General features: G+C 36.8%; 1 protein-coding gene across 3 annotated transcripts in view; it reads right to left on the reverse strand.

The window, feature by feature from the left end:
- Nucleotides 1-297: 297 nt before the first annotated feature.
- The window catches only part of LOC139749578 (glycerophosphocholine phosphodiesterase GPCPD1-like), a 167,162-nt gene continuing 155,030 nt past the window's right edge, over nucleotides 298-12,429 (reverse strand). For all 3 annotated transcript variants that reach the window (XM_071663646.1, XM_071663645.1, XM_071663647.1), the window contains 3 exons: nucleotides 10,659-10,862; nucleotides 9,677-9,837; nucleotides 298-8,686 (listed from right to left, as the gene is read on the reverse strand). In XM_071663646.1, coding sequence (XP_071519747.1) covers nucleotides 8,338-8,686; nucleotides 9,677-9,837; nucleotides 10,659-10,862 — 714 coding nt within the window. In that variant the 3' untranslated portion in view covers nucleotides 298-8,337. The remainder of the gene's footprint in view (nucleotides 8,687-9,676; nucleotides 9,838-10,658; nucleotides 10,863-12,429) is intronic.

Genomic DNA, 12,429 nt, shown 5'->3' on the forward strand with positions numbered 1-12,429 from the left:
AGGAATCCAGTGGCTCTTATACCCTGTAATGTATTATTATTATTTTCATATTTACTATTATTAGTTGACCTTGGAATCTCCTTTATGGGGTCCTTCACCTTCAGGACTGTGCTCAGCAAAGGAGCAGGGTAAGGTGGGCTCCTTCAGGTTGAGGAGGCCATCAGCAATGATTTACTCTTTTGTATCTGCTTAAAACGATGCAGCATCAAAGGTGACTTTGTGCTTATGGTGTTACCACTTACCGACAGACTTTGCCAACACCCGGTTCACAATGAAGCATGATAAATAACACAAACATTATTTGATATTAACTTTATTAATCTGAAATTTGAAGATTATTGGGAATATTATATTATTGTGCAAAAACTCTTCAGATATGAAGGCCAGGTAGATACACCAGACTTTGTTGCCAGATATTTGGCTTTGGAATTAGGATACGCATAGTGAGTTTGTTAAGCAGATCTCCGAGAGAAAATGTTGCTTAATCTTGGGGCTAATATGGCAACATGTTCTATGTATAACATCATTGTTATAGGTACAATAAATCCTGAACCATTAGAAAAAGTAAAGGAAAGAAAAACTGTAGATATTTGGTCAGAGGAATTTCCATCTCATCACATTATACTAATAATTAATGATTATCCCATCCATTATGGTTTAGTTTACATTAACATGCTTTATCACCATTATCCTTCAGTTGGTCACTTATTCTTAACCAATACGGAAAAGATCCAATTACTCCATTATTCCAGCTCTTCGTAAAGACATTTGATTCCCTAAATAGAAGTCATTCTAAGTTAATCACTGGAGATGTTGCTCTTCAAGCACCTACAGTCACTTTCGTTTACATTATTAGTCTCTTACTGTGTTTCTCAGTGGATACTGTTATTGATATTACTTTCATAAAAAAAGTCATCCCTTTGAAATGTCTGCTGAAAACAGTGCATGCATGTGAACAAGCTCACTCAGAAGCAGTAGAAAGAAAAGTATGATCTGTATTCAGCAGAAAATTAAATGATAGGACATTGTGAAAAAACAAGCCTAACCCTAAACTATGCTGAGTTTCTACTTCCACTTATGCTGCAAGATCTTGAGAGGAACTTTAGATACTCTTAAGTATGTATGCCATACATTTTTGCATATTTTTCCCCATTTATTTCTATTTCTTTTATATTTCCTCCAAGTATTCAAATTTTCCAGTTATCTGTCTTGCCTCAGATCCCAATGTGGTTGAGTAATCAGATTTTTACATTATGTGTTTAGCCACCAAATTAAACTAACTCTTCAAATATTTTCAGAAACCTTACTGTAACTCTGTACCTTACGTCATCCCAGACTCCTACGTTGTGATTCTTTTATTTATGACTGTAAGAATATCCCCCCCCCCCAATCAGGCCTGACCTTGGTGTGTGGACACCAATTGCCCAATCATCAGTGTGTCTTTCTGGAAAAAAAAAAAAGTGAATTGGATGGCTTTGTTTGCTCTGGAAAGCACTAAAAGGCAAGCAAAAGGTTATCACAAAGGAATACTTTGTTTTTTTAAAATTCCTCCATCCAAACACACAAAACTTTCACCAACACTCAGTTAATTTATGAAGTGATAAAGATGAAACATTTTCATTTACCCTGAATCCAAACCTGGTGAGCACATTAGTCACATTGAGTTCACATGCTTAGACATCGGGAAGTAAAAATTTTCAGGAAAAAGTAAAAGATACTGAAAAATTAACTAATTTCCACAATATGGCAGGAATGGAGATTGTTATCAGACAAATACATACATAAATTTACATATATAAAATATCTTGGTAAAAGAACAACTTATTCATTAAACTCTCCCTCTGGATGGAACAAGAAAGTTTGCTACAACTAAAACATTACATGACTTAGTAACGTCAGACTACAGTGCTAATCCAAAATTTTTATTTGTAAATGATGATCACTCACCATTGTACATGACTGGTGCTACTCTGAACAATGTATGTGTGCAAACATGGCTGCAAATTATGCTTTCAATGTATTCATTCTTTATATTCCACATGCATTTATGAAAATTATCTAAAATACATAATGTTCAAAATTAATCTACATCTCACAGAACAGGAACTACGAAATCATAAAGTACAATAAGTACCATAGAGTTTTGTTTAAGGATACTGATTTTCATGTCTATATGAGAAAGAATTCAATGAAATTTGTCTGTACAAACCAGTTTATTGCTAACTTCAATTTCCGAGAGAGCCATGGGTGGAAGTGTATACAACTCTCCTTCCTCAAAATCTCTGCACCTTCCACCACATGCTTTACTTGACTACTTGTATTTGTCCCTTGCAAGAATTTCTCACTCATTTTATACTTAAAAACTAAATTTATCACAAACAGTTTAATACTGTTAAGGATTTTTATTCTTGGTAATGTTGATCCATGTCTAATATAATGGTCGGTTTAGTTTCCTGTACAAATACCAAGTACTTCTGAATATAAAACACTACTCAATGCTATTATTTCCCTCACACACATTAATGTCTCCCTTATCTTTCATCATCTTTTATCTTCCTCAACTCAAGTACAACACGTGCTTTCTGTATCCATCCAGTCTCTGGTTCCATGTTATCTCAAAACAATATCTTTCCCTTTCTTGGTAATGCAAATTGATTGGTGGGTTTGGATGGTACTGCAGTTGAATTTATTATGAAGGGGGATGGTTGTGTTGTTGATTGGCTGGTAAGGGTATTCAAAGTGTGTATGGATCAGGGTGAAGTGCCTGAGGATTGGCAGAATCCATGTATAGTGCAGCTCTATAAAGACAAAGGGGATAAAGGTAAGTGTTCAAACTACAAAGGCATAAGTTTATTGAGTATTCCTGGAAAATTGTATTGGAGGGTATTGACTGAGAGGGTGAAGGCATGTACACAGAGCATCAGATTGGGGAGGAGCAGTGTTTTAAAAGTGGTAAAGGATGTGTGAATCAGGTGCTACTTTGAAGAGTACTTGTGATAAATACTTAGAAATACAGATGAATTTCTATGCGGCATTTACAGACCTGGAGAAGGCATATGATAGGGTTGATGGAGATACTTTGTGGAAGATCTTAAGAATATATGGTGTGTGAGGTAAGCTGCTAGAGAGATTTTATCAAGGGTGTAAGGCATGTGTATGAGTAGGAAGAGAGGAGAGTGACTGGTTCCCAGAGAAGGTTGGTCTATGGCAGGGGTGTGTGATGTCCCTATGGTTATTTAATTTGTTTATGGATGGGGTGGTTAAGGAGGTAAATGCATGTTTCGTAGAGAAAGGTGAGTATGCAGGCTGTTGAGGATGAGAAGGCCTGGGAAGTGAGTCAATTCTTCGCCAATGATACAGCACTGGTGGTTGATTTTGAATGAGAAACTGTAAAAGTTGGTGACTGAGTTTGAAAAAGTGTGTGAAAGGAGAAAGTTGAGAGTAAATGTGAATAAGAGCAAGGTTATTAGGTTCAGCAGGGTTGAGGGATAAGTTGGTTGGGAATGTAATCTGAACAGAGAAAAATTGGAAGTGCAGTGTTTTAGATATCTGGGAGTGGATTTGGCAGCAAATGGAACCATGGAAGTGGAAGAAAGTTACAGGGTGGGGAAGGGGGCGAAGGTCCTAGGAGCAATGAAGAATGTGTGGAAAGAGAGAACATTATCTCAGAGTAAAAATGGGTATATTTGAAGGAATAGCAGTTCCAGTAATATTATATGGTTGTGAGACAAGGGCTATAAATAGGGTTATACTCAGAAGGGTGGATGTGTTGGAAATGAAATATTCAAGAACAATATGTGGTGTGAGGTGGTTTGATCAAATAAGTAATGAAAGGGTAAGAGAGATGTGTGGAAATAAAAAGAGTGTGGTTGAGAGAGCAGAAGAGGGTGTGCTGAAATGGTTTGGATATATGGAGAGAATGAGTGAGGAAAGATTGACAAAGAAGATATATGTGTCAAGAGGTGGAGGAACAAGGAGAAGCAGGAGACCAAATTGGAGGTGGAAGGATGGAGTGAAAAAGATTTTTAGTGATCAGGGCCTGAACATACAGGAGGGTGAAAGACATGCAAGGTACAGAGTGGATTGGTATGATTTAGTATACCGGGGTTGACATGCTGTCAATGGACTGAACCAGGGCATGTGAAAAGTCTGGGGTAAACCATGGAAAGGTCTGTGGGGCCTGGATGTGCAAAGGAAGCTGTGATTTTGTTATGTTACACATAATTAGAGAGTGAACGAATGTGGCCTCTTTTTGTCTGTTTTCCTGGTGCTACCGTGCTGAAGCAGGGGGTAGTGATTGAATTTGTTCATAAATCAGTGCTATGTTATACTATATACACTAAAACAGTAAATCTTACTCAACACTACCATTACAAATCGAGTTTGTTGACTGCCACAATAAATAATAATTATTAGTGTGAGGTGCAAAGAGGAGCCCAAGTGAATGCTAGATGTAAGGTATTGCCAGATAATGATGTGAAAGCTGGCTCACATTTCAACCCATAACATGTACCAAGAGACCCAGAATGGATTTTCATTGAATTTGTAAAGCTTTGGTAGCATTCTACATCCAAATCATGCCAGTATAAATATTTTGAATGACTTTCATTGAGAAATTTGTACATGAGAATGTTAAATTCCTATGTCACAACAGTAGTACAACCATGAGCAACTGCTGCCTACACCCTAATACCTGTGGAGTTACTCCTAGGATAGGTGTGGTAACTGGATACTCCTTGAATTAGCTGTGGTCATGGGAGGAGCCAATACTCTACAGCCAGATCCCAACCCCCTTGCTGGTAGCACAGCCCAACTTTTCTAGTATAAGTGTGGGCGTATAAAAAAGGCCAGTACTCTACTGCCTGAGCCCTCCCTCTCGTGGGTAGCAGACATTAGTTTTGCCTTTTCCTGCTAGCGTGACAACATGGCCTTGTACACTTTGCCAAACACATCTCTAAACCTTCCCGTAGAGAGCCCAACCACAATATTCAAAACATTTACCTACTGGACTTTTAAAAGTATTTTTAAAAAGCTGACTTTATTTGGGCCAGTAACTGGTAATAAACTGTGTTGGAGTCGAGATACTCTGGCTTCAGGTGTCGATGGATTTTCAATATACATAAAACTTAAGTGGAATTTTAGGAACCCATCTCATGTGATGGTGTATCTCTTTCTTCACAGATACATCACTGTACTGGTAATGGGGTTCTCTTACAGTGTTAAATGTGTGAGAAGATAGCCAAATACTTTATGTCCTACTCTCCACATTCAGAGCAACATGGCTCTTGATAATGACACTGACACCCTTAACCTTCCAACATACATTTGGGTTAAGTGCATCATAACAAAACTACATTCGTAACTCAAAACATACAAAAGTCTTTCCAAACATTCCTACAGTGTCATCTAGCTTTAAATTCACCATTCTTGGTTTTCTAATTCCATTCAGAACACCTAATTATTTATTCTATACCTCCTTTCCCATTTACATGGGAAGGATCAAATGCATACATGTTTTTAAGAGAATTAATTCTGAAGTCACAAAGCAGGAAAGACAGCATTTACAATAAATTGTACGTTAAATTTCAACTTTCCCTCTTTCATAACTTTTAGTATTTTTCATCCTCCTCTGAAACCTTATGATTGTTTGTTAATCATACATGTCTGTCAATGGCACTATCAGTGGTTATACATATCTTTTTTTATGTTATTACCATTTTCATGTTTTTTCCAGTTTATTTTTAGTTACATAATGCTCTTCTACACTATTCTTAAATGTTATGCAGTCACTCATCCCTAAGTATCCTTAAAATCTGCCACTTCAAAATTTTTAGGATCAGAACACCACTTGACCAACGCTGCACAGCCCTTCATTTTTTTATTTGTAATCTAGTTATTAATATTTTCCTACTTACACAGACCATTTTAGGGAAACCTGAGAATCATACAGAGGTTTGACAATGCCCTCTTAAATCTTGTATCATTACTTCATTTTATAAAATATGATTATGATTCTAAACTTGCCTAATGTAAGCACTTAACCACATATGAAATTCATAAGAAAAGAATACAAAACATCCAGTATATAAAATCAACATGTCTCCTCCAACCCCAATCTTTACTCATATATTCTTTCTGTTCTTCAATGAAAGACCTAAAACTAATAGGATAAAAAGGAATAGAGACCGTAGTATATAGATGAGATTTATATATCAAACCACATCACTTACGCTCTGTCATACATAACACTTGACAACACTTAATTCCCACAACTCATTCTTTGTAACCCTAGATTTTCCTGCAGTGAGTACTATGCATTAGCCCTGCCTTTTGGTAAAATGGTAGGAGCAATAGATATAGAGGATAGGAACACTGGGTAGAAACATTATATAGAAGTAGTAGGTAAGAACATTAGACGGGAGCATTAGGTAGTAGTAGTAGGTTAGAACATTACGCAGGAGCCTCTAGAAACACTGCATTAGAGTTGTCCTCTGCCTGTTGAGGGTGAGGCACTAAAGACTACAAAGCAGTAGGGAGTTCACCAGTTATGGAGACTCTTTTGCTATGACCACTCCTTTGAGGGAGTTTCTGAGGGAATGGGCATAAGAGATAGATAGAATAAGCCTTGTTCACACCAAAAGTTTTGAGGCTGAATGCATGGGATTTTATTAGGTATGTATACTGGACCTGCCAGTTTTTTAATTTATTCTATAATCTGTAAAATATCTCTTTAAGAAGGCTACTTTTCCAGAAAGTTATGATAAAGCATATACAAAACACAAAGATAGAAATGTCATCTTTGGTCTTTGGGGGGGGGGGGACATTTCTTTATAAGTTCACCTTCTATCCCAACTAAAACATTTGGAATGAACCATGCTTCTTAACCTTCTTCAAAATTCTAAGCTACTGATCATCTTCACAACATATGCTGAAGATTCTATACTAATGCCACAAACAGTTACTGAATTTTTCTACATATTGTTTCATTAACTACATATGTGACGTAGTCAAATTTTGCTTCCAATGAGAAAAGAAAGTGTACAATGACTGATGCCTGTTTTAAGTACAAACTAAGAAAAAAAGGGTTTTAACATGGACAAAGGAAAAACAAAAAAGTAGAAATGAGGAAAGATGGCAAAACATGGCAATAACGTAAATTTTTTTTAGGTAATGAGTAGCCCGAGAAAAAGCACTTGGTCAAAGCAAAAGTCATCAAAAGAAGAATAAAAAACCCATTATCTTTAAGAACAGCTGAAGCAGACTTGCACACTTCTGCTTTACAGTTTTCAAAAACTACGTTAAGGCTCGTAAGTCTGTGGTGTTTCTAGAGGTCAGCTTTTCTTACCTACCTACAAAAGAACAGATGACTGACAGTATTTGACATGTTATAGTGTAAAGAAGGGAGGGGAAGAGAAAGGGGTGAAGAACAACAGTACAAATAAGGAGCCTAAGAGTCCATAATGTTTCCCGAAGTTAGATTCTCTCATGCACAGAGCAGTTAGTTGACTTATTTTTTTCTTTTTACATTATTAGTTCTTGTTATTTCCAATATCAATTTTCATCAAGTGAATGCCAGCAGTAAATCTCAAATTCCATCCAGATGTCTTTAGTAACTTCTTTTTCTGGAAGATATCATCATAACAAAACTTTGAATTGCACCAAAGCTTTCTAATAATTCCTATTACTTCAATGGGGATGGTTGCCAACTGAACTGCCCTATCTAATAAAAATTCAGCGAGAGCACAACTATTTCTGTTTATGTCTCGGTCAAGTTCAGTTGTGTCCTGTACTGATTGATCTTAAGCTATGGGAATATCAGAGTAACAGCTGAGTTCACAAACGGTACATTATAATTCTTAAAAATGATATGCATCATAAGACAATTATTGAGATTCTACAAAAGGTTGTCAACCATATACTAAAAGTATTGTCTTGTTCCAGCAACTGGAACGTGATTTAGAGACATGGTGGGCGAATTTGCCCCATCTCTGTTTTTATTAATGACGAATATGCCATACAAGTTGGCAACCATCCACATCAACACCTTACACTAAGTATTATATGTACAATGTGCAGAAAAAACTGCAGAATTAAGGTATTCATCGAATTTCATTATGTCATTAAAAATAATGCATAAAAATAGAGGAGAAGAACATCTACACAATAGATCAGCAAATGTGTTCAAATTACTCAAAATTTTCTTTTACTTTAAGCTTATCTTATCATTGACATCATTTCCTGATCTAAGGCAAACATTCAATTGCACTCCCAATATCACAAGACTTGAATACTGAAATACTATTATGTAGTTCCATGCATCATGTCGTCTTTCTCATTTCACTTACTAAAGATACCATTGAAAGATGTGGGCTCAGAATGGCAGCACTGACCAAAGTTGTGACCGCTGCTTCCTGCATTTGTGCAGTTATAGTGGTTGGACGACATATTCCTACTGTTACAGGCATTGCTCAGGGGAGTTTGATGGATGCAGTTGCTTCCACTCGTAGCAGAAACAGGTAGATCTATAATGCTGGCTCTCCCAGGAAGGTCTGGAGCACTGTTAGTATCATTATTTGTAATGGATCTACCCTCTGAAAGAGAAGTGGACATCATGGAAGATGAAGCTTCTCGTTCCTCACAAAGGAAAATGCTTTCTTTCTTCACCTTAGTGTTGTACACATCAATTCTGAAAAAAAAAAAAATTATATGTATTAATAATCTAAAGATATTATACCCCTCTAAAGTAGAATGTTCATGTTTACATAAGTATATTTTCATTAACATTATTATAATTGATCGGCATTTCCCATGTTAGCAAGGTAGCACAAGGAAACAGATGAAGAAAGACCCATCCACTTTCATACTGTGGTTTCAGTGCATTACACATGACAACTAGAGAATGGATGTGAGTGGATGTGGTCTTTCTCTGTATGTTTCCTGGTGATACCTTGCTGTCGGAGGAGGTGGTGTCACTGTTTCCTGTGGGGCGGGGTGGTACAGGGAATGGATAAAGGCGAGCAAATATGAATATGTACAGTAAATCCTCAATTTAATGACCCCAATGTAACAGATTTTAGATTTAACAAATTTGCCCTCTTTTCAACCTGTGCACCTTCCTCTTGATCTCCTGCTGCTTTCTCTTATACATCTCTCAATTATTTGCACTTATTCCCAGTATGTACTGTCCAAATGCCTCTTTTCTCTCTTTTAGTAAAAACTTTTCCGCTTAACCTACACTTCAACTACGTTACATTTGATTTAATGGAGCATGGGCTGGAAATCCTTTCCTCCAGTTTTTACTTTTCCAAAAGAAGGAACAGAGAAGGGGCCCAAACGAAGATTTTCCCTCTAAGACTCAGTTCTCTACTCTTGATGCTACCTAGCTAAAGCGGTGGGGGAAAAAAAAGGTGTCAAAATGAGCAAGAATAACTGCAAATGCTTAATGTCAAACAAAAAATAAGTAACCAACAATGAGTATTCTGTGGCAGCAGACTAGCTGCATTAAAGATATTGTTAAGCTAAAGGATGTTAAAACCCAGACAGAAAAATTCCATGAACATCACTATAATTTCATCCTTAATCTGACATCAAAGGTCAAAGTTCCCTCTAAGTAGAAACAGTGTTGTAAAATCCTTGGTGAATATAAAAGCAAAATGAAGGTTGGAGGAGCTCTTACTTGTCATAGATAATGCCATGGAGTCCAACCTTCTTGAGGAACTTTATGTTCTCTTGGTCATTGTTATGATCCCCCCAGCAGAACACAATGAGGCTGTGCTCCAGTGCCTTCTGCATCTGGCTGGAGTCACGCATCAAGTCTTCAGTGTGCACGTTGATGCCCTATGGGAGAAGAGTGTGCACCATGATCTACAAATTTCAGTATTCTTTGAAGGTATCTAATGCCTGACTGAAACAAACATGTTTTTTACCACAGAAGCTTTACAAAGTTGGCATGAATTAGCACTGTACAACATACATAACAACTCGACCAACATGCAAATACCAGCTTAAACCATTTGAGCATACCCTCTTCAGTTCTTTCATGCATACTCTTCTCACTACCACAGCTCTTTCTTACCCTATTATTTCTTAACCAACCCTTTTCATAACACTTATCATCAATATTTTCATTTCCGAGATATCCACCCTCTTATGTACTTTCTGATCTATGGCTTACATCCACATAACACTGTTGGGACTCCCATCTCAACAAACAATCCCATCTTTGGAATGCCAATAATTCTCCATACAAGAGGTGGGTGCAGAGTCATAAGCCTGCCAAGGGGTTAAAACACTGAACTGTCAATGAATTAAGATTAAAAACATATTGTTACCGTAACTGTTGAATCTATTTACTAACGGAGTGTTCATGGTAGTTTTAAAGTTAAAATGCAGTATTTCAGACGGGGTTAGGAGTCAGGGTTGTTATATATGAATCATATGCAAAAGACATGTGAAAGTTTGAAAAAAAGAATAAGGTGGAAACAGGACAAAATTACTAAAAAGCACCCCTTTTTCATAAGTGATACACTAATTGCACACATGATAAATACCTAGAAGGCAGCAATGCAAACCTATTGTAACATGAATGTCTTTAAAATAATGCGACAATGTCAACCAACTTTCATACTCATCTTTAAGTATCTTCCAGTTTAACTCACCAGAATATCAGCATTAATGGCATACAGGACTGCTTGATGGATGGTAGATGTGCGTTGATCTTCATACGGTGGCCACACTTCTGACACCCCTTGAGTTAGGAACATAACTGGGTAACGATTCTGCTTGAGGCGTAGCATTGTGCAGATATCAGGATGAAAACAGGAGAACACAATTTTTCTCTTCCCAGAGTGCTCCAAAATTATCTGTTGAGAAGGAAACACAATAGTTTCAAGAATTTACTAGGTAGGTAAGCTTTAGTTTAGAGATGATTCAAGGGTGATGGGGAAGGTAAGGGTAAAAGCTGACGGTTGTGAAAGGTATCAATCTTGAGTCTTGAAGGTTTAGGTTCAAAGTCTACAAGGCTTTCCCTCAGAATTCCCATATAATTCATGCAATATGGCAGCAAGCATTACATCATCGTGCTGCACCTATAAGAAATTATGGACGATAAAACATCTTTTGTGTGACTGTGCTTAGCTCAAGAACCAAAGTCTGGCTCTGCCTTTCACTAGGCAATGACATGACAGGCTCAGCCATCGAGTGGATTTCTTTGCCCAGAAATCCCTATCACATGCTATTAATTTATGCATGTGACAACATACCATCTGTCACTTCCTATCATTATGACATAGCTATGATGGAACAAGTGCAAATACTTTCAAAATGAAATATGGAAAAAACAAACTACAAAACAAGTCAAAACTGCATAATCTTGTCATAAATCAATCTGTTATTTTGCTCACTGCTGGCTTATCCACAATGAAAGCCAGGTATGACATGCAGATCTAGTTTTTATTTCTGAATATACCCTTGGGGACAAAGTAAATCAGGACATGGATAGTATGGGTCATTGTGGCCATGGTTACCAATAAAATATATCAAAGCTGTTAATAAAAATTTTGCTGCCTCAAAGATTCCATGCAAATATGAGCAAACTCAGAAGCTGTGCATGACTGCATGTATTTGATCAGCTATTCAGAAAAGGAAATGGAGTTAAAGATAACAAAAAAGATGGATGGCATGCAGAATACTACCTAAAACTAATACCTTTATCTTTTAAAGAAAATGGGGCAGGAAGAAATTTATCCAAATCTCTGGTCAAACAAATTCACACAGTTGGGTCACACATAATGTTGCAGTATGTAGTACCTCAACAAGCATGACATACAAATAACTGCCATATATCCCATATCCACCACCCTAAACAACAGTTATTATAGATCTCAATACATCTAAGTGTAAAGACAAACCATCTCTAGTGGATTCACTTTGTTGATTAAGACACGCTGTACATAAAGAAGTGTTTTGCTTGAAATATAAGTAAAAGAATAAAAGATTTGTAAAAAATATATTGTCTGCCAGAGATATGTATAAAATGTATGTGATAGAGTAGAGGTCAGAGGAGCCAGGATGGTAAATAAATAGAAAACGTCTGCAATCTGTTGAGAAATCTGAGTATATGTGATGTAACAATGCGGGGTAGCTTCAGTGGGAATGAGAATATCAAACTAAACAATGATTATCATGCATAGCTACACTTGCATGTATCAAGGTTCAGATAAATCATACACTTGGAATGACAGCAGCCGCAGCTGTTGAAATAACCAAGATATATGAGGTAGAATAGAAGTCATCAGCCAATAAAGGAGAAAAGCTAATGGAATTATCTTTATTTGGCTTTGAAGGCCATAAGTGAGTGGGAGAGCACTAAGGCCAGTTTAGTATGCATGTAGGTAGAGAACACAATCAAAATGGAATTACACTAAAACC

Source organism: Panulirus ornatus, chromosome 7, assembly GCF_036320965.1.
Source record: "Panulirus ornatus isolate Po-2019 chromosome 7, ASM3632096v1, whole genome shotgun sequence".
Lineage (NCBI taxonomy): Eukaryota > Metazoa > Arthropoda > Malacostraca > Decapoda > Palinuridae > Panulirus > Panulirus ornatus.